The sequence below is a fragment of the Tachypleus tridentatus genome, chromosome 9 (assembly GCF_004210375.1).
Source record: "Tachypleus tridentatus isolate NWPU-2018 chromosome 9, ASM421037v1, whole genome shotgun sequence".
NCBI lineage: Eukaryota > Metazoa > Arthropoda > Merostomata > Xiphosura > Limulidae > Tachypleus > Tachypleus tridentatus.
The window spans coordinates 130,417,626-130,441,010 of NC_134833.1; the positions used below are offsets into that span (position 1 = coordinate 130,417,626).

Below are 23,385 nucleotides of genomic sequence, written 5' to 3' on the forward strand. Positions count from 1 at the left end.
TTCTACAAGCTGAAGAATCAAGTGATAAATATAACAGGTAAAATATAAAGTTTTACCAAAAAAAATGTATATTCATTTAAGAGGTTTTAGAGGAGTATACAAGTGAAATTATGTTTTTGAAACAAAGAAAAGTATTTTTTATCTCAAAATGAAATTCAGCTCTTGTACTAGTTTAAAACGAATCAACAATTTCATGAACAAATACTGATAAAAAATTCTTCATTAAAAAATTGATTTTTGTATGCAAAAGCCTGCCTAATTTTGTCAAGATACTTGTTATATATTAGAAGTTACTAGTATGTAAGCTAAAAAGTACAAATGGTTGAGTCTAGTCAGATAAGCCTAGGCAGTGTTGTTAAAGTTACTGACCAGCTAAGCCTTGGTTTCCATGGATATAACTGCTCCCCTCCCCTCCAATCACTCTTCCACTTTATCATTCCCTTCTTTATAGATGTGGTCACATGTTATACATCACAACCTTCACATCCTGTGTCTTTACACCTGGCTTTTGTTCAGTCCTTGGCAAAAAGATTTGGTTTCACGTGTTGAGTTGCTTGCTTGTTAGCTGGTTCAATCTGTACATCTTCCATTGATCTCTTCGATCATGGGTATTGATCTCTTCAATTTTTGGATGTATTATACTTTTCATTTCTCCTGATATCTTAGGTTTTTTTCTCCCCTCTTCTAACTATATTCATGCATTTTTTTCTGGATATGTCTCCCTTCCAAGCATCCTACCATTCTGGATTGGGAAGTCGATGTGGTCCTACATTCCCTTATGTTATCTTTGTCTGAACCACTTTTCTTGCTGTGTTCCATGTTTCATCCTTCTCTTTAATATATTTTCTTCTCTTAACTGTGGACATCAGAGGTCAGATTTGTTTGCCATTGATGTTTCATGCACCCTTTGTTACCCAACCTATCTTGTCTTTTATCTGTTCCTTTCTTTCAAAGACAATGGCAGCCCAGGAGGGTGGTTTCTTCTTTTCTTCTGTTTCCCATCTTTACCCTCAAACAGATCGAGATAGACTTCTATGTTGGCTAGGGCTTTTTGTTGTTTTATTGCCTATGTTGCTTCCTTCCAGGATACACATTCCCAATTTATTATTCTCTGGCAATCCTCCTTCCTTCATGATATTTCACTTTCTACCCCTACCAGTTGGGTCCCTTTTGATTTAATTGGCCTATTCCTCCCATAATTTATTCCAGGCATCCTCCTGTCAGATCTGGCATCTCACTTTTCCCCTTATTTCTCATCTTTGCCATCCATTGGAGGAGATTCTGCAATCAGGTATGTGGGTCGCTCAGAGTACATTCATCTATCATCTTTGGTTATTTTTAAAATTTCTTTGTGATTCTAACTGGTAAGTTTTAATTCTTATTTTTATTCTTTCAGAGGCCTTTCTCTAATTCTTTATCATGCAGATCTCACTCGTGATGAATAGTGCCTCACTAGATATTCTTTAAATCCAGATCTGCACTGTCCAGTCATGTTCACTCAAGTTTTGTATATTTCATAGCTTTGCGTGCTCACTGTCAAGATGGGGTGTTCCACAAGATTAAGATAAATAACCTTGCAATATTTTGCCTCATAAACTTGTCTGTCTTTGACTGTACCACCCATGGACTGCATGAATAAAGCAGAAGGTGTTTTGCAGGGGTAGATGTCATAATATCCTCCTGTTTTTGAAAGCCAATACAATGAAGTGAGACATCAGAATGCAGTTCACCTCCTCGGTTGGGAATCCTCATCCTACCCTGACGTGGATGTCAAAAACCTGTGGGCAGCTTTGGATTTGGAATGAACCAGACATCATAAGTCCTCACATGGGTTTTGAGTTGTCTGTCTTCCTCTGTTGATTTCCTCAGTCTGTGTAGTGGGTTCATAGTGGTGATATATGGGATTGTTATAGTTCTGTCCTTTCTAAGGGGGTGTTATTGACATTTGAATGGTTCTGCCACGTTCTTTCCTACTGTGATGTGCTCCTCTTATTTTCTGATCTTGTGTTCACCACTATTCATTGGTAAAGGAGTAGCCCAAGAGTTGGCAGTTGGTGGTGATGACTAGTTGCCTTCCTTCTAGTCTTTGCTTAATTAGAGACAGCTAACACAGATAGCCCTTGTGTAGCTTTGTGTGAAATTCAGAACAAACAGTCAGAGAAACTTCTCAGGTCATTGGTTGACAATGTGTTGTTTGACAACAGTATTACATTGCTTTGCTTATCAAGACACAAACTTTTATAGGTACATTGAATGAATAAAATCCATAAACATGAAATGGACAAACCTGGTATAGATGCCATTGCTTTAATAATTTTACTTTCATATTTATTCACCTGTTTAGAAATTTTTGCAACTATAAATAAGCCTAGGGTTAAAAATGGAAATTAGAAACCCACTTTTTTTTTTTCCATCCCATCTTATATTTTTTCTCATTTTGATGTTCAGTTTTCTATGAGGCATTAATTGAAGCAATGACATATATAGACTTTCTTTTGCATAATAAATTCAAGAAACATTTCAAAATCTGATATTGAAAATCAGTATTTCATTTTTTGTTTTGCTTTTACCCCTTATAATTTTTTTATGATAGCATTGGAAACATTCTGTAATTTCAATTCTTTATAAATAGTTGTTAAAAAAAGCTTCCCATCCCAAAATTGAAACTTCATGTTTTTATGATGTTATATAGCTTAAGTTTAGATAAGAAATTTAGCTTTAAGGGAGATCTTGCATGTATTAATCTCAAATGTAAACAGTAATAACCAACTGTAATTGAGACTGTTTCTGACACTGTTTTTCTCCGTAAAACAGCATTCTCACAAATTCATATGTTAAGGTTGTGTGATGAATGAAGAAATGCTTAGATTAGAATAAGCTTAGAAAAGTTCTGTTTTACATTTAATCAGTTTAATTCATTTTGATTATTGGTGGAAAGTGGTAGTTTGCCTTTTAAGTTCAAGTATTAATTTCAGTTTTACTTTCAAATCTTTAGCAACAGTTCCACTAGCCATCAGAAACGTCTTTCTTTATCCCAACTACCTCAGTCTCCCAAAAGAGTGAAAAGTGCATCTGATACCAAAGATGGTTTCAGTACAAAAACTGGCCTTGAACGAAAGCCAAAATCCTTAGCAGGGTAAGGAAATTGAATAATGTAATACTGTAGAATGTTGTTGTTTTTGTTTTTTAAATACCGTATTATTTTAAATGTAAGATGCACATTTTTCTGAAAATTAGGGTGCACCTAATATTCAAAGTATTTTTCATTCTTCAAAAGCCTTGAGAACATCGTTTTCCTTGAACAACAAAGATTTTCAAAAAATCCTGCATTAACAATCAGACTGGAAAATAATTTCAAAAGAATTTAGCTTAGAAAGGCTGAAAAAACATGCAAAATGTCAAATTTGCTGATGTCAGTGTCTCTAGTTGGATATCACCAGCTTTAGTCTTTCTCCGACTTTCTTGTTGTGTAGATGCTATTTTGTGTTTTTTTTTTTTACTGCATTTTTTATCAATGGAAAAACGTTTTATGTATGATGTCGAATTTAAAAGAAAAGTTATTTTGTGCTTCAACCAGATTGGGAATAGTGCAGTTAATAAAGAGTATGCAGTGAGTGAGGCAAATGTATGTTGTTGTCATGGTATGAAAACTATGTTGTTTTCTTGCAAGAAAAGTACAAACCTATTTTTTGGCCTAAGAAGAGAAAGAAATCTTGAAATTGATGCCATCATTTTAACATATTTCAATAAAGGACTGCCAATAACGAAAGAAGTTTTAATGTTAAAAGCAAAGGAATGTGCAGGATATAGTGGTGTTTTTTTCAAGGCTAGTCATGGCTGGTGCAAGAAATTTATAAAAAGATAAGATTTATCATTATGGCAAAGGACAGCAATTAGTCACAAATTACCATCAGATTTTGAAGATGGAATGAAACATGACATTTTTGGGACAGTAGTGAATCAAGTGACGAAGATGCTTTAACTTCAGAATCCCTCTTTAAAAGTAGGGTGAGTCTTAAAATCGAAGTAATATTCTATGTGGGTAACTCTTTATATTTGGAGCAAACAGCTTTTCTGTACTGCTTATGGCATTAGCTGCATATTTTGAAATGATGCCAGTGGTTAAAAGAAAGATTACCAGTTTTCTGCTTTTTCAGATGATTTTGTTTTGGTATATAAATATATATATGTAATATATTCCCCCCCTATTATAATTTCAAACTTAAGTTTGTGAATGGTGTCCTTTTTCCTTTATGTATTTTTCAAATTTTGTTCATAAAGTAATTTTTATTGTGTATATATTGAAAGTAAGAACACAAGAGGATCAAGGAGTTTTAAAATGTGGTGATAAATACTTCAATTCTAGATAGTTTTGTGATGGTGTAATTACAGTTATTTAAATTAATTGTAATTATTAACATGGCAAACTCAAAGAAAGAATATAAACATGAGTATACATGCAAAATTATGTTTATTGTTCTTTGCAAAAAAGCAAAGAAAGAATTTAAGTGTTATGTTACTGTGTTTTTTTTTTTTCTGATAGCTTTGTAAATATTGGAAATTCTTGTTACATGAACTCTGTATTGCAAGCTTTGTTTGGGGTAAGCTGTTTTGTATCAGATTTCAAAGAAGTTGAAAAGAAACTAGGAAATGCTGTACCTGAAAAAAGCCTCTTTTGGTAAGAAGATTCAATTAGTTTACAATAACTTGAAATCTTTTATTATATATGTAATTGGATGATTGTCTTACAATGCTAAATTTACATAACCTATGTTTTTAAATTTTAGTAATGGTAATCAAATGGATCATCATGTCTGTCAAATGACGCATTTGTTGAGTGTTAGTTGTAATTGAAGCTAATTTATGTCTAAACAATTGTATAATCACAAAATGAGTTCATTGTTACATAACGAATCTTGTAAGGTGACGTTTTTGACTAAAAATATTTTCAGAAAAGTTGCATTTTTTGCAACATTCTGAATTATGAAATGTTGGCTTGTAATTCAAAAATAGAACTATTTTATTGTTCTTTAGATTACTGAGACAGAAAAGTAAACACTGGTTTTATTTATTTAATTTTAAAGATCAGAAGTAGGAGTCTTATTCTAAAGTTCAGCATAGGAGTTGATTATTATAACATTTTTAGATGATTTCTAAGGAAATTGAACAGTTGTGTTTGAATGAATCTTGGTAGTTTTGTATGGTGTTATTTTATTGAGGAAAGAATATAATTTCGAAATATAATTTTTCAGTTGTGTGAATTTTGCAAGAATCTCTCAGCATAGAAATTATTCTTTGTTAGATATAAAATTGTGATAAGGACAATGTTTGCTCACACATAATATGCAGTATGTATGGTAATTATCTTAAAACATATTTGTGGTAATTTGTAGAAGTTTACATGTCAAGCACAGTAAAAGCAATTAGACTTTTCAAAACATTTAATGCACCATTAAAAAAGTGATTCTGATATGGCATGAGATAATTTTCATGCAACTACTGTATTTAGAGCATTCGGGGTTGGAAATGTCACTGAACCAGGCGATCGAGGCAATATGGTCAAAAACTGGGAGCATTTCTGGTCATAAACTTCAATGTTAATTAATTCTACAGCACATTGTGAACAACAACACTTTCTTCAGATTGAATAAAGATTCATGTTAATAAATCAAAATGTCACTTGTTACCATCTTTTTTCCTTTTTTTTTTTGGAAAAAAAAAAGGTTGTGTGCAAAATGCTGGATTTTATTATATACTAATAGTGATGTGTTTTACCATATGCTAATAGTGATGTGTTTTACCATATACTAATAGTGATGTGTTTTACCATATGCTAATAGTGATGTGTTTTAACATATACTAATAGTGATGTGTTTACTTTCTGTTTCAGTTACAGAAACCAAATACCATTTACAACCATACTTATTTACGTTTAGTAATTTTATTACTAGTAATATTTGAAAAAAGCTACTGTAAAAATTACTGCAAAAAAATACCATAAAATGCTAAAAAAAATAAGTTTGAAAATGCTGTGTGTGGTTGTGTTACAGTGCATAAATGTACTAAAAGTTGCAGTCTGTGCTTTACTTAATTGGAATGCAATTAACTCTGTTGTTAAATATAAAATTGTGGTAAAGAAAGCTTAATAATAATGTTATGTATTTGTTATTATTTTCATGAATAGTATTGTTTAGAATGTTTTATAATGCTTAACTTTATTTTTGTTTTTATAATTTTACTTTTGTTATAGTTTTGCATTGTTTGCTCATTATATGGATTTAGGACTACCCTAAATCTAATCCAGCTGAACCTTTTAAAGTATTATTAGGTTTAAAACCAAGTATATCATTAACAGTGTGGATACCTAACTGATGAAATAATGCATTCTAATCTTTGTAGGTAAGAAGATGAAACCATATTTAATTGTCACACTTATTACATGGTTGATTTTTCATAGTGTTTTAAAATGTAAATATCAGTTTGTGTGTATGCACGTTTAAACTTGTATATGTGAACAGGTAATACAAGTATGTAATAAGATGAAAGTAGAATATGTGAAGTCTTTTTATTACTGTAATAAAATAAACCTAAGATGATGTTTTTTGTCAGGGCTATGGCATCTCTGCTTCACTGTAAACTAAGCCAAATGGGTTCACCTGAAAGCCAGCAAAACCTTTTGGAACAAGTAAAAGATGCTGTCTGTAGCACTGCACCGTGGTTCTTGGGAAATGATCAACATGTAAGCTAAGAAACGTTTTTGAATTCGCATGATAAGGTCTCTTAAAAAATAAAATGTATAATACATAGTAATATCTAAGACTTGCATGATATTTTTGATATATGTGAATAATTTTGTTTCAAATTATATTTTCACATCTCTTTTGAGGTTAACCTTTAGAATGTCATGTAAAAAAGTTTATTATTGTAAACAAATTAGCAAATGCTGTCATGTTGGATAAAACCAAGTTTTATACTATTTTGTTTATGGAAATATATGTTGTGTAACTTTTGTCTTTGATTTAGAAACTATTTTACATGTGTAATCCTTCAGATCATTGTCTGCTGTAAACTTAAGACTGTGACACAAATATACATAGTTTTGTAATGTTATTGAAATCAGTTTTTTGAGCATCATTCAGAATTTTTTATTTTATGAACAAACAACTGTTGTATAAAGATACGAAACTGTTCAAATTTGTTATAGATCATTAAGTTCACTATATTCAATGCACTTGGTTTTGATACTTAATTGTACATAAGTAGTTATTTCTGACTGGAAATGCTTCTAATGTACATCAGTTTTTGTATTTTGATTTACTTTATGTAACTTTAGAAAACATTTATGTAAGTGAAACGTGTACTCTATGGCCTGGTGTTTAAGGCACATGACTTATAATCTGAGGGTTGTGAATTTGAATGATAATAACCTTATCTGCTTGCCATTTCAGCCTTAGGAGAATTATAATATGTTGATTAATTCCATTATTTATTGGTAAAAGAATAGCCCAAGAGTTGGCAGTGGGTGGTGTTGACTTGTTACTTTCCCTCTAGTATATTACAGCTAAATTAGGGATGGCTAGAGCATATAGCCCTCTTGTAGCTTTGTGCAAAATATAAAACAAATAACATTACTCAATGTTTTTACTTTTCTAAATTTTAGTGTTGAAGGTGGTATAAATAATTTTCTGTACCTTTGCTATTATTATGATATTTGTTTCTTTTGCTCATTAATGCTGAGAAATTAAACTTACTTGGTAATTTTGTTAAATATAAAACTAATGTCATAGTTTATATTCACTTATTTCAATCATTGTTTTGACTTTTCCTTTAAATACGTGGCTATAAATGTGCATGTTTAGTTCTGATAATATATCAGCAAAAATAAAATACTAACCACTCGAAGGAAGCTTTATACTATAAAAGATCTGTAGTAACAGTAGTAGTATGTAAAAGGGAATAGAAGTTGCTATTCAGGTACTTGTGAAGAACTTGTAGCAGCTTTTATCTAATTGTATTAATACAAATGAACTACTTTATGGAGAGTATTTTTACTTTTTACCTTGTAGCATTAAAAATATTATTTATAACTTACTTTGAAAACCAAATCCATAGTTGCAGCCCATTTTCCAGTTTAACCCCGTAGTTGTGGAATGTGCCATATGGTGTACTTTAATTTCTTTCAGGCAACAGCCTAGAGAACGCACCCAGTTGATTACTAAAGTTTGATTGGTTGATAATTTATTTCTGCAGCTAAGGGGTTAAGGTAGAAAAAGTAGTGAGAAGATACGTATGTTGACTTCTGTTTGCTTCAGCTACCTTACAAAATATGTATTTTGTCACATTTTTATTTGAAAACTTTTCTCAAAAAACATAAAATGGCAGGTATACTTTTTAAGTGTTTCTGTTAGACTTGGGACAGTTTTTGTATAGTTTCAAACTTTTTTTTTTAATTTTCATTAGTCTTTTTGCAAATTTTGTCAAATTTTAGCTACTGCATACTGTTGGTAATACAAGTCTAATCAGAGTGATAAATGTAATGTCATGTCATTCTAATTTATTCAGAAGATATCCAACATGAAAATATTTTAATTTTTTAGGATGCTCACGAGTTCCTTGGTCAAGTTCTTGATCAGTTGAAAGAAGAAATTGATAAATTCTACAGTGACTGTGATATCTCAGAAATGGACAGCCTCAATCCTGTTTGTAGGAATTTCGAGTTTGAAATGTTGAATTCATACCTGTGTCAGAAGTTAGTAGTATTCTTATTTTAAAGCATTTTATTTATTGATCCAAATTTTGTTTAGTACGTATGACTATTTTTATATAATTATAATACTGTTAGCTAAACTGATTGTTTCTTTCACTACAGTGGTTGTCATGGTTTTTATTAAAACCATTTGAGTTTCCTAATCTTCTATAAAATATTACAAATGTATCAAAAAATATTTTTTGAATCTTGCTGACATATGAATGGTATAAATATTACAATATCGGGAAAATTTTATTGCCTTACGTATACTCTTAACATTTATTATGATTTAATGGAATTTTCTTATAAAACTTCAATATATTTATGTATTTTGAGATTGAAAGTTCAGTTAAAAAGGGGTGGGATATGTTTTCGTGAAACTTTGAGTACAGTAACGTATTGTGGAACAGTTTCTTGGTTTTAAGTTTTTAAATAAAGTTTCACCTTTATGGTTAAATATATTTCACTGTTTTGGTAATGACAAATTTGTCTTATTGTAAAAGTTTACTGAAGTTCATTTTTCAAATTTACAAGTCAATCACACAGCAGAGTTTATATTGCTTAGTTACTTAGTAGTGTTGAGTTTAGAATCCACTTCCCCTGTGTTTTATGTTACTTAAGATACCCTTGAGCACACCTGACTGAATGTATAGTATGTGTTTATATCTTATATATGTTTGGTAGACTTTAAGTAATCAGAAACAGTTTTGTTATGAATGTTTCTTAAACATGGTACTGATTTTTATTTGCACTATGACACTAGCAGCTTATTGTCCATGAATTGATTAATTATATGAGTGTAATTTCTATACTTAAGTTACAGTAACTAAGAATGCTGTGTAACAAGTTGGTTTTATTTTTAAGACATTTTGGAAATGTTTACTTTTTTCATATAGACAAAAAAATAGAAAATTTCTACATAAATTTAAATAACCTCTTGCCTTAAAGAGTAAATGGGTAAATACATTTATCAGTGATTAAAGATCATTCATTATGTTAGTTAATGATCGTTCCTGATATAAATGTAAAGTTGTGTTGACTTTTCTCATAAAATAATTTTTATAATTAAAAAAGGAATGGTTGAGGCTTATAAAAGATGATTTTCTTTTTGTTTTTTGTACAGATGTGAGGATATCATACCTAAGAAAGAAAAGTTTTATATATTATCAGTTGATCTTCCAAAGGGCTTGTAAGTTAATACTTTCTCTTTTAATGTATTTGCTTTATCTTTAACATGTCATTAAATGCTATTTAATTGTAGTATTATTCACTGTTACTTTAGTCAATTATGCTATATAAAATAAAATTAAAAAGAACAGGTTTTAGGTATTTCTCTTGAAATCTGATATTCTAGCTTATAAAATTAAACCAATGAACCTGTTAAATTATTGCTAGTAAAGGTAACTTTATTTTAAAACACTTGTAAATTTTGATGAATATGCTTAAATGTCTCCCAAAAGGCAGTGCATGTGTGTGTGTTTAATTATAAGCATGACATTTATTTGTTTATTTTTGTACCAATAAACAGGAATTGTCTTCATGGAAATTTGTTACAAAACTATATTGACAGCCTACTTTAACTTGTTTGATTAATGTTTGAATTCTGATAATGTCTTAATTTAACATGCTTGAATGTTTCTGTGGCATTTAAATGAAAATAAGTTTATACATATTAGGTAACAAATGATTTTTATAAAATAGTATATAAGGCATTTGACTTGTCATCTGAGGGTCATGGTGTTCGAATCCCATTGCACCAAACATGCTCTTCCTTTCAGCCATGGGGTGCGTTATATTGTGTGGTGAAAACCACTATTCATTGGTAAAAGAGTAACCTGGGAGTTGGGTGGTGATGACTAGCTGCCTTCCCTCTAGCCTTACACTGCTAAATTATGGATGGCTAGTGCAGATAGCCCTTGTGTAGCTTTGCATGAAATTCAAAACAAATAAACAAAATAAATAAAATAGTGTCTTGAAGCAAAATGCACACTGTAGTTTCATTATCTGGCAGGTAAATTTGTCCTAATATCACAACTTTACTCTGTAATCACTGTACAACGTAAACAATAAGGCATAAAAGATTGTATGCTCTTGTTCCGTTTGTAAGAGGAGCCATTTTTGTAATATATTTTCATTTTATAAGTTGTTTGATGAAAAGTGTTGAAAAATGTTGTTTGTTATATATAGTATCTGTCCAAATTCTCTATATTTGTAAGTTCTCTAATGGATTCATTTTCTTTAAAACTAATCAGTATATTGTTGAAACCTGATATGTCTGAAGTACATAATGTAAACTTTAATAAAGTGTGTTCTAATTACATTGTTACTTTTCAGTGATACTTCCATACCTGCATCACTTCAAGATGCAGTAGACACATATTTTCTGCCAGAAAAATTTGAATTTTCATGTGAAAAGTGCAGAGGAAAAGATGCAAAGTGCTTAGAGAGGTTTCATCGCCTTCCCAGGTAATTGTGTTGCTCATTTTGTTTGGTGATATTAGACTCTTTGTATATATTTTCCTCTTACCAAAATATGACAAAACCAGTTTATTATAAGAAGTTTAAGCACTATCACAGGCACGCTATTTCAAACTTTTCTGTAACTCAAGAAAGTAATGTTAAAAAAGTATCAAAAGTATGAAAAGGAACAAGTAATGTGAAACTGTTGCTGTAAAAAAGTAGTGTTTAAAAGCAACATGTTTCTACTGTAATGCTTTGCAAATATTTTAAATTTATACAAACGATATATTTTCTGGTATAGAATGAAAGGCTTCGGTGTCTTGTGGTGGGTAAAAGATAGAGATGAAGTGCTATTTTAACATGCCACTGGTTTTGAATCTGCAAATTAAGAAGAAAGTTAAAAAGAAAACTTTAAAGAAGATTTACTTTTGAAAGACTTTAGTGAATTTTACCTACAAATAGTAAAAGTGAAAAAATGTTTTCAGTCAAACATTTAAAAGATTACTATAAACAGTAGAGACAGCTAAGATGTACAGGTAACACAACATATAAAACAGGAGAGCCATCTTAGTTGTAGAGTAAAAGATCATTAATCTGGTTGCTTCTGTAAAGTAAATCTTTCATTCTTTACTGCTCTTAAATTTTATTAACTCTTCCCAGTTGAATTAGTTTAACTCAACTACACAACGTTCATAAAACTGATGTTTTTGTTAACTTTATTGACATCAAATATGGCACATTTTTTCCAAACTACTTTAACTTGGTGTGATTAAAATATTCAGAAACTTTGGTTTAATTTGTTTTTAATGTCTTTCCATTTGTTTTTATTTCAGTAATGCATTCTCGACTCCTATTTTTACTGTATTTCTGTTAGCCTTCTAAATGTATATGGTCAATTGCCATTGCAATAAAAGTTTTATAGTTCAGCATCTTGTGCCTTACAAGTGGTATGACATAGAAAGGTGGAATTGCACAATAGTTAAAGGTATCATTAGAATGCAAATACTACAGTTGTTGGATGTTGCCACTGAGGGCGGTACTGTGACACCATGTCTAATAAATCGTTACACAGATGTACTGATTTTGCACTTTAAGAGTTTCATATTTAGAATAATTGCTATGATTCTTTTGAAAAACCCCACCACAATGTGGCAAAAAAAGGCAAACAGCAAACAAATACAAAGTTTGTTACTAGTAGAGAAAAATTTTATGGTGGTTACAAGGTCAGTCAAATTGATCAATGCCATATAGAGTTAGTGTAGAGAAAATAACAGATAAAATATTAAGTTATATTGAAAACAAATATTTGAAATGTGTGTAAGAGGTTTTAGAGATTATGAAAATATTTGAAATTTTTGGGATGAAAAACAGTATTTTTTAATCATAACATAAAAGTAACTTCACACTTGGATCAATAAGGAAACAAATCAATATACTCACAAAAAGATATTTAGGAAAAGTCTACCAAATTTTATGAACATACACACAGCATTAAAAGTTATAGAAATACCTAATTTGTGCAGATGTGTACATGAATTTGAATGTTTTATACTGAGGCTGTTGAGAAAAGGTTAACACTGCACATGTGGGCTGGTAAGCTGGACAGTTGCATCAATGAAATCTGGAATTATGGATGGTTTCCTACATTTAACTTCAGGCATCCTCACCATCAGAAATCAACTCAGTAACTGAGATGGCCATTTACAAAGAAAGTGACATGGTTTGCACATGTTCCTGAAGATGTGTTTTTACCCGATTACCAATATTTGGAGGGGCAACCAGTATTGTCTGTCACATTTTGTAGCAGCATCATAGAAACTATATTGGTTGTGGGCAAATGATGATACTTGCAGTGCATGTGCTAACAGTGCTTCAAAAATACATTCAGTAACAAAGCTGTGGAACCATGCTACATTGTGACCCTTGCATCATTGAGGTATGGGGAAAAAAATGTACTAACTAGATAATGTAATTGTGTGTCATAACACTTTCAGGAAGAGTGAAGAGTGCTTCATCAGTCAACAAGGTATTGGCAGGCCATTGGTTAACATGTCAGGTTACTTCTGTCTTTTTCAGTGCTTTGAACATTATGTTGCTTGTAAAGAAATATTTGCAAATCCAGACATTAGATGGCACTATCTACACTACAACTTTTTGCAGTTGTGCTGGTTTGTTCTACTCTGACATAGCTGACCTCAGTGATAGGTTCAGTAGTATCTGCACATTTCTTTATACAACTGCAACCTTCTCAAATGTTTTTATGAATTTGCACACACCAGCACTGGAATAATGCTCTCTGCAGATGTATTTTCTACAGTATTTGCTCAGAGCTGCTTTGGTGTAATAATGTTTCACTTGTTCACCTCTCGGCATACTTAACAGTTGTATTGTGTTTCAATGAGCTGCAGTTTGATTGACAGGACCATTCATACCCATGGGGAATATGTGAAAGAAACCACAGTGGTGCTCTGTTGACAATTCACGATAACTATGGTATTTGCATCCACGTGATACCTTAACATCCTGTATGAAGTTTCATCTTCCTATGCCTTGCTATACCATTTGTGAGATATAGCACATTGAATTGTGATTTTTTTTTATCACCCTAGGGATAATAACCCTAAACTTATTTCATATTTGAGAATTATTTTAAAAAATGTATTCAATCCTAACAAAATGAATTTCTATTATAGGGTCCTCGTCATTCACTTAAAACGGTATGGTTTTGATCATTACTCCCTGAAAGTAGCTGTCCCCGTTATTATTCCAAAATTCATAACACTTCAGAACCATGTGACAGACACTGTTGTTGATCCAACAGGCATTGTTAAGTAAGTAGTTAGCCATTGGAGAACTGTTATTTTCATTATTTACCTCATTTGAATATATAAATTTTACCTGAGTAGTTTTAAATATACGTATTGTGCCTTTAAGATTAATAGTCATCTGTGTCAGTCTTTCAGGAAATCTGGTGCTATATGTTGATGTCATTGAAAGTTGTTGTGCTCTTGGAATTTGTAGTTCTTTGTGTATGGATGTAGATACACATATGTGCACGTAATCCACCATCTCTGAACCGTATGAAATACTACTTAATAGAATAATAGTTTTGTGAAATCAATAGGGATATATGTATACAGTCTATATATAAAAGAAAAGAGTAATTTCAATATAAATATTTTTAATCTACGTACATTCCATAACTTAGTTAATAAATCTAAATAAGATGATTCTTGGTAAGAATAAAGATAACTTTAACTTTCTCTGCATTATGGATTTTGTCATATATTGTGTATGATTTTATGAATATATCTAATCTTACAATGAGTTCACATGATGTGTATGAAATTAGAAATGATGAAGTGATTTGAAAGATTAAAATATGTAGTATGCAGTACTTAAATGTTTTTTATCATAAAAATAAATCTATATTTATTTACGAAAGTTAACGTGAATTGTTGGGAGGAGACTTCCAAGATCTGAGTTACAGAGTAACATTTTCACAGGAATATATCTTCTGCATGTTTTATTAGCTGAACATTTTGGGGATGGGTACTTAGTTTTATCAAAAGTACAGATACGTAGGTTCATTAGTACATAGTAATAAAACTAAAATTTTGACTACAACTGGCATTTTCAGGGTTTAAAATTATCAAAAAATTACTTGCATATACAATGATTACAGGTATCGTTTAACGTGCTGCAAAAACTTTTAACATGCATTAACTTTGTAGCTAAAACAAATTTGCTCTGCTTCAAAAATAAAACAACTTACATTAACTATTGTATTTCTTTTTAATAAAAATTCTTTTCTAAAAGTGATACTAGTACTGCAGGAAGAGATGATTTCCCTGTTAGGAAAAAGACTACATTACAGAAGGAACTACAAATGGTAGATCTGTTTAGTGTACATTTTTAACCATGGCTTATTGGTGTAAGTTCATTTTATCTGGCTCTAAAGCTTATGGTTTACAGTGTAATTAGTTGAGTGTGATAAATTCTGTAACAACAACAAAATTCTTATGAAGAAACTATTCCATCTAGGTAATTTTGTTATATATCACTAGCAGGCTTAGGTTGATTATATTTTGTATTTTGCTGATTTACTACAAAATAATTAAATTTTAGCTATTATATGATGAACAAATACTTTGTTAGGAGGTTTAAAATATTATCAAGTTGTGTGTCACACCTAGAATCTAAATTTGAGCTCACCTGTAAGAAAGAAAAACATTTTGTGAAATAAATATACAAGTTAGTTTTAAGATAAGAGGATTACCTGGGTTGTGTTTGGTATTGTGAAAACTGAGTTACGCAGAATTTTAATGATTTAATACTGAATTCCTTGTTTGAAAAGGATACAAAAAGTGTTAGATACTTGTCTTGTTAAACACTGTTTCTGTGTATTAATTTAAAAAAAAATAAAGCATTACCATTTTACATTAAAACAGGAATATATTAATGTTCTGTACAGTGATAGCATCATAGTTGAAGAGGAAGTCCAGAATAGAGTCATTGTCTTGGATAACACAGAAGATGAAGATGCTGAGATCAGTGTAGAAAAAGAGAAGATAATAGTTCCTTCAGTAAGTCATCAGGAAATAAACATTTTTATAATTTTAATAGTTGTTGATTACACTATGTAACACAAATTTGGTTCCTGGATAATATGTGTTATTTCTTATTGCTTTTGTTGTAAAAGTACAGAAAATGGCCATTATTCCATTCAAACTTTGCTTTAGTAACCTGGATAATGAAATTTAGAAATTAACTTATTTTCTATGTAAAAACGGGCAAATTTGCACATTTGCATTTACATGAGGTCTGAATAAAACAACATATGAATCAAGATTTACATGTATTTATACTAAACCTATAAAAAATGTTTAGAAGTGAGTAGTTTTTCGAGATTTGCGACTGTAATGTAAATCACTTTCATGTATCAGTCTCCAAATATAGTCTCCCATCATGTTTTTGTTATATGCTCCCAGGTCACAAAAGCAAAGTTTGAAGAGAAAAATAGATCTTTTCCATTTACTTTAGGCATGAGCAATTGGAAAATGACACTTTCTGCCCAGGAACAAGAAAAAGTAAAAATATTGTTACATTGTATAATAGTTTTTCAAATGTAATTTTTTGAAGTTATCTTTGTAAGTTTTATTTCATTCTGTGTATTCAATATTCTGTGTCCAGAACAGTGAAAAAAATTGACTTAAATACATGTTTATTTTGTTTTTTACGAGGTTGATAGAAATATTAAATTTCAAAAATTCTGTTATCTTCCACTCAAGTCACTCACAGAATAAAACAGTGAAACTTTCTAGTTTTAAATTTGATTTTGTTTTAAATTTTATTAGAATTTGTTTGAATAAAATATTAATAAAAATCCAAATTACTATTTCTAGTTTTGATTCCTCTTCCCTAAATTTTATTCTTGTCTGGGATTTAATTTCTTTTTGTAACAAATGTTCATTGAATAGTAAACTGTTCCATCTGTCTCAGTTATCATTTATATATATTAATGACACATTCTTCTTTGAAAGGGAAATATTTTTTCTGAGTTAAACCCCATTTCTATGCCACATGTTGTTCTGTGATGATAATAATAATAAAACAAAATAGTGCTCGATAATTTGCTTTTAAAAATGGGAATGGGTGAATATTTTGTACAGTGACAATAATGTAGTTGAAGTGTAACTCTAGAAGAGAATAACTGTTTTGAGTAACACCAGAATGTTTCTGGATGGGGACATCAATACTGTATCAATATTAACATAAGAAGCAGTCAAAAGTTTCTTTTCAATTATATTAATACTAATTTTGTGTTTGTGTTGGGTTACTCATCAGTCATCTATATCATGCTACAAATTTATTTACTTTTTGTTATGCATAAAAATACGTTGTGGAAACAAGTCTGCCGATGTGTTTGAAAAATGTGTAGACTTGTTTTGGATTTAATACAGTCCTATGCCATAGCACCTCTGATTGATCAACAGTGAAATGAATGTGGTAATGTTTATTACTTAAAAATTGCATGTCGTAAAGACTTGATCAGTAAAGTATGCATCTATATTTCAAAATTTAGATTTGAGAGGTCAAAATAGCAAACATGCCACCAAGTTAGTGAAGTATTGTTTTAAAGGGAGCCTACACCTTAAAAAGTGGGATTCCATTTGTCTGAATACATAACCATACATATTAATTTTAATGTTATGTTAGATTTTATTGTACAGTTTTTTTTTAAAAAAGTGGGCTGGTGCATGATCTCATTAGGCTTGTAATTGATAATTAAAAGTGTGTACATTTGTTCTGTTAAAATAAGTAACATGACTGTCTATCTAGATGTTAAAATTGATCTAAATACTAAATATAAATTTTGTCTTTACAGACAGCCGTGTTACTTTATTTTAACATAACGGATGTACTGTGTGTGTGTGTGTGTGTGTACATGTTTTTATGGAACAATAACTTATTTTGTAAATTGTGTAAAATAATTTAAGAACAAAATGAACTGAAATTACACTAGTCCTAGAATCTGTCTGGGTTGTAAAAGAAGTGTGTGAAGCCTTTCCTGTAGGACAGCAATTAAGAGCATATTAAGTAACATCAGTGTAATAACTGTGTTGTGCAGTGGTCTTTTATTTCTTCATGAATAGTAAGTTGACCATAAAGATAAATTTTTATTCAAGAGCTTTTATTATCCCTTATGCTTTGTTTGAAGTGTCTGCATTCCAGACATGGAAAATTTTCAAATTTCTTATTTTAATGGAAATAGAGCTGAAGAGAAGCAAATTTTTTATAAATTTTATCATTTTTACTGTTTTTACAGTTTGTTTCAAGTTGTATCTGTATTGAGCTGGAACTAAAATCAGTGGAATTGTAAATCTTTAACTTAACTGATATAATGCATATTTCACTTAAGACCTTGGTTGTTGTGATTTTGTCAGCCTGATGGTTTTAAAACCAGTTATATTAAAATGCAATGTTATGCATAATGAAGTGAGTGACAAGTTTGGAAAAATATGTATGCATGCATTTTTTAGTAGTAGTTTCATTATTTTTCCTAAAATGTACTTGGAGTTAAGTTTTTTGTTTAGATTTGTTATTCTAATGACTTGTACAGAGTAACGATGAAACCCAAGAAGATGATGAAGAGAGTAAAAAAGATATACAGAAGCATGACTTACTAAATCTAAAGAAGGGTGAAGAAAACTCAGTTATTGTTGAAAATGTACACAAAGCAGATACAGACCTTCCAACATCTTTAATAACAAAGGTTTGTTTTACATTATTTGAAATGCTTTAGAGTGCACTGAATGTGTAAAGAATTTCAGTAACCACAATTGTTTTAAAGACTTCTTGTATAAGAATCGTTTTGCATGTTTTTAGTGATTCCAGAAAACTAATAGTGAATGTAAGAGTGGTTAACAGTGAAACTGTTACTTGGGCAAAGTAGCTGACTCACTCTTTGTTTATCACAATTGTTTCAAGAAAGTTTAATAATGAAAAACTGTCTACTTAAATATAATCAAATATATGACCATCACAGTGGTAGTCAGTGTTTGAGTTTTGAAAAATGACTGAGCTTTATAATTGAAGATGTGAACAGTGTAAATTGAAAGTTTTATAAATACTAGAAAGTAGGCAAGGCTGCTTGGGGCCATTTTGAAGTTAGGTATTCTAGTTTGTGAAATTTAATAGTACGTATATATATTAGATATGTCCAAAAGGTTCTAGTTGCATTCCTTTTACCAGAGTTCAACTAGTGACCCAGAGTACTTTCACTTTGAAACCAACAATTCTGAATGGGAATCACCAGAGCTTCTTCACCTGTCAGAAGAAGAACAGATTCAGTTAGCTCTTGAAAGAAGCAAAAATGAACATTTGGTATGATGTTTTTTTGGATGTTCTTGCAATACAGTTTTTATAAATTTGTCTTGTTGAAAATAAATCATTTTTGGCATGTTTTTTCGCATGTAGTAAAAAGAAAACAAAAAACACGAGTCTGTAGCCAGAGACTTCTTTTTTAACTTGTTAGCAGCTTTGTCCATTTCTTTGGAATGCAAGCAGCTATGTTGGACTTGTTTCATAACAAACTATTTAGGTAAAATGCAGACCACTTTTTTCTGTAGTAACAATTTTGAATTTTTTATTTTTTGGGATTTCAACACAAGGTGAGAAATCTAGAACTTATTATTAAACTTGTTTTAGAAAACTAACAAATTTGGAGCAAAATGTTGACTTGTTTTTTTATCCTTTGACACAGTTATATATTTATTTCAGCTCAAACAACTGTATATTGAACTCTGATATATGTAATGGACTTCTTCATAACAAGATTGAGTGCCGATATATTTTCAACTAATTTGATTTTAAAATTCTTTCACTGGCTGCATTATGTTTTTATTTTATACAGAAAAAAATAACTTGTATCAATGAATGGTTAATTGTGTTTATAGAAAGTGTATAAAATAATAAAGGATAAGAACTAGGTATATGTAATAATTTGGCATAATGGGATGTGTAAGTTCAAAACTGATAAACAACATGATATTTACATGTATTATATTTTCTGTATAAGCATTTGTATTTACATATTCCAATCTCATTTCATTACATAAATTAAAACTATTTTGAGAGTGTGAGTTGTGTTTCAATTGATTTTTTTTTGTTAGTGAATATATGTTGAATGAGAAACTAAATTAAAAATTGCTTATCAAAATCTGTAAAATATGGATAATGTGTTTTATGGATGCTGTAGAAATATTGCATCATTAAGTAGTTCTCTTTACAATATTGAAACTGTTTGCTTTAAATGTCTTAATGATTATTGCTAATTAACATTTAAAGAAATCATTTGTTTCTCAGCAACAAATTGTTTTAGAAAATTGATATTGTCATTATAATTATTATTGTTAATTGAAATTAAGCTGTATTTATCTTCATAAGCTACATTATGCTAGAGTTTACCAAGCTAACTGAATTTGGAACACAACTGTAACTGGTGTTGAGGTGTTTGATACTTTGGTTGATGAATCATTATTCATTGACTAGTAATTTGTGTGATATTACATTACAGTAGGGCTGGCAATATTTTTAATGTCTTTCTCTTTTGTGCTCATATTGTATAGGTTTCCAATGAGAAGATGTGATGCATGTGTCACATGAGAATTTTTGCTGTATGCCAGAGTTCATTAGGTTTAATGAATTTACAGCACACAAGGCCTCAGTTGAAATGAAAGCCATTTATGAGACATCAAGTCTTATGGTGTATGATAAATAAGCTGGCAAACTATGATCCATTGATTAGTAGTTTGTATGGTATTGCATCATAATAAGACTGATTTAATCTTTTCTTTAATAAACCCCTAAAATTAAAGTGTAAATCAGCCAAATCTTGACACTTTCCAGAACCTATTCTCATAAAGAAATATATATATCCAAAGTTAAATAAGTAAATACAATCTGAGGAACTTGTGTAGTTTTTAACATCTTTGTCATATTTCATCTTTAGTTCTATGATGCTATTGGACCTGTAATAAATGTAGAACCAGAGCCAGTGTGGAATCGACAATGTGCTGTTGTTGGTCTTAGAGGAGGAAGGGAAGACCCTTCTATACCAGAACTACCTGCAGCAGCATCTACTCCTGTTAAAGAAGCACCAGACACTACTGGTAAGAAATGATTACCTTGATGCCAATTTTTAATTTAGATATTTTTTTTGTGATTGTTGTTTAAGATTCATAAGTACCAAAATGTGCTACAACAACCTTACCATGTTGGTGTAATGAATACTTTGTAGTTTAAAGCAGAATAAATGTTCAATAAAGTTTTAAAAGTGGGCTTAAAACTTTTTATTTCCACCATATTTTTTTGCACAAGAATATAATAGAATATTGATCTCAAGGACAACATCACAGTGAGAGTTTTTTCATTTGTAAAACTCAAGCTCTTCAATCCATAAAATAGTTTTAAACAGTTTGAAGGAACTATAGAAGTGGTTTGGCCTGAGAAAAAAACATAAGAGCTAAAGTATTATATCTGTCCACAAGTTAAAATTATATACACAGAGCAGTGTTGTAATGATAGGAATGGAAGTTAGTTAAATCATGTACTTGGATCTGTTTCTTATAATATTAAATTATTTTATTGTCAAATACATGTTCTTTTGGAATTGCTTTGCTGAGATTGCTAAAGTAGAGTATGCACTTTTGTAATTGTGGTGATGGGATTTGATCATTTACAATATTTTTGTGTAATTTGCTTCACATCAGGATTAATTTATCAGCTTTTATTATGCTGCAGTGACATACGGATTACTTAGCGACAGAGCATGCTTCATCATCCTAGGCACAACGTGGTTTCGGTTAGTCAGGTGATTGCATGACAAAATTAGGCTTTCCTATAGTGAATTTTGAAAATGAAGTGAGTTCAGATGTAAATTGAAGTACATCAGTGTAAAGGCTGAAACAAAGAGAAGCATTTTTAATATCTTAATTATTTTAGAGCATGCAATGGAGCAGTCACCTATTAAAGATCAAGCAAATGAAGAGAAGGAACTAGAAGAAGCTTTAGAATCCAGTCTATTGGTGAGTCTTAATGAAGAAACTTGGCTTTTATTATATGTTTATCTGAGATGAAAGTGTGACACTTATAAATACCAGTTGTTGTTGTTTCTATTTTACTTTTAAAAATTTTTCTTTTATCAGCTTTTATTATGCTGCAGTGACATACGAATTACTTAGCGACGGAGCATGCTTCATCATCCTAGGCACAACATGGTTTCAGTTTTCATGAGTGAAATAATTTATCTTTTTCTTCTGCTTATCACTTAAATTGTATTGGTCATTGTGGAAATTGCATTGGTTATCAAAAAAGTGGAGTTACCATATTTTTCATGTAAAGTTAATACCATTGTTGGTAATTAAATGAAAATCTAGATTTAGGCTGGGAATAACTGAAGCAGTATTTGAAATTTATTTTATAACTTGATCATAGCAGAATAATTCATGTTTGTAATAAAACAGAGAAACTTGAGTAAGTAGCTGATATTATATGCTATGGATCTTATGTTTAACTAATTTCAGGATGCTAAGTATAGAGAAGAGGAAGAGTTTCGTAAAGCCATTGAAAATAGCATCCAAGGTTAGTTTTGAAAAGTTTTTATTATTCTGTGTTGTAAAAAATTTTATAAAGATTGAAAAATCTTTATATGTTACCAAATTTAATTTGTAAAAAATGTGCAGAACTGTGGTAACTACATGTGTTAAAATAGTGAACCAGTTTCAAACCCTGCAATACTGCATTATTTGGTTTTTGTACTGACCCTATACATCCTGGAAGAGTGAAAGAAAGGAGAGGGGTCCAACTCCAAACTTTGGTATTGCTGTAGTGACCTTATTATGGCACTGTAGTGCATCCCCTCGTAGTGCTCCATGGTGGGTGGTGAGGTCAGTGGGCACCAAAATATTCTTTTTTTGTATTATGGATACCCCTCAACTAAAAAAAATAAACAAGCATGACAACAAAGAGAAAAATCCAACTACTGGCAAATGACCATGCATTGATAACTGTACAGTCAAACTTACAATTTGAATCTGTCCTGCGATTTTTAATTATACTTTTTTTAACTGAAAATCCCTTAGAGCAGATGTCTCCATTTTTTATTCAGAAGGGTTTGGAAGGGCTTGCTGGCTCTTCTAAATTGGTAAAAAAATTACAGTCTGGGGACATTTTAGTGGAAACATCTTCATCATAACATTCCAAACTCCTCTTGAAATCAAAAGCCATTTGGGATATACTCTTTGAGGTTACTCCTCATTCTACTTTGAATTATTCAAGAGGAGTTATAGTTGAGAGGGATTTAAATACTATTCCAGAGTCAGAGGTCCTCACAGGTTTCACCAGCCAAGGTATTATAGCTGTGCACCGAATTTTTACTCATAGAGACAGGATTATGGAGCTGACAAATGTTCTGATATTAACATTTACAACATCGTGTCCTCCTACCACAATCAAGGCAGGACATCTGAATTGTAAGGTATGGCCTTATATTTCTAACCCTGTTACATTTTTTCATTGTTAATGATTTGGTCACTCAAACATCTTGCCGTGGTTTCTTGACATGTGCCTGTTGTGCTGGTAAAGACTACGATATCTTTTGAATGCGAACTAGA

The 23,385-nt window shown here is 30.7% G+C and overlaps 1 protein-coding gene across 3 annotated transcripts in view; it reads left to right on the top strand.

The window, feature by feature from the left end:
- LOC143226383 (ubiquitin carboxyl-terminal hydrolase 37-like) overlaps window positions 1-23,385 on the top strand; it is a 48,015-nt gene that overhangs the window by 16,817 nt on the left and 7,813 nt on the right. For 2 of the 3 annotated variants that reach the window (XM_076457283.1, XM_076457284.1), the window contains exons 6-18: window positions 2,996-3,136; window positions 4,544-4,678; window positions 6,610-6,739; window positions 8,598-8,749; window positions 9,873-9,938; window positions 11,084-11,215; window positions 13,903-14,040; window positions 15,684-15,795; window positions 18,333-18,485; window positions 18,965-19,096; window positions 20,724-20,883; window positions 21,716-21,798; window positions 22,297-22,354. In XM_076457283.1, the coding sequence (XP_076313398.1) occupies window positions 2,996-3,136; window positions 4,544-4,678; window positions 6,610-6,739; window positions 8,598-8,749; window positions 9,873-9,938; window positions 11,084-11,215; window positions 13,903-14,040; window positions 15,684-15,795; window positions 18,333-18,485; window positions 18,965-19,096; window positions 20,724-20,883; window positions 21,716-21,798; window positions 22,297-22,354 (1,592 nt within the window). The remainder of the gene's footprint in view (window positions 1-2,995; window positions 3,137-4,543; window positions 4,679-6,609; window positions 6,740-8,597; window positions 8,750-9,872; window positions 9,939-11,083; window positions 11,216-13,902; window positions 14,041-15,683; window positions 15,796-18,332; window positions 18,486-18,964; window positions 19,097-20,723; window positions 20,884-21,715; window positions 21,799-22,296; window positions 22,355-23,385) is intronic. The other variant, XM_076457285.1, reaches the window with a different exon arrangement.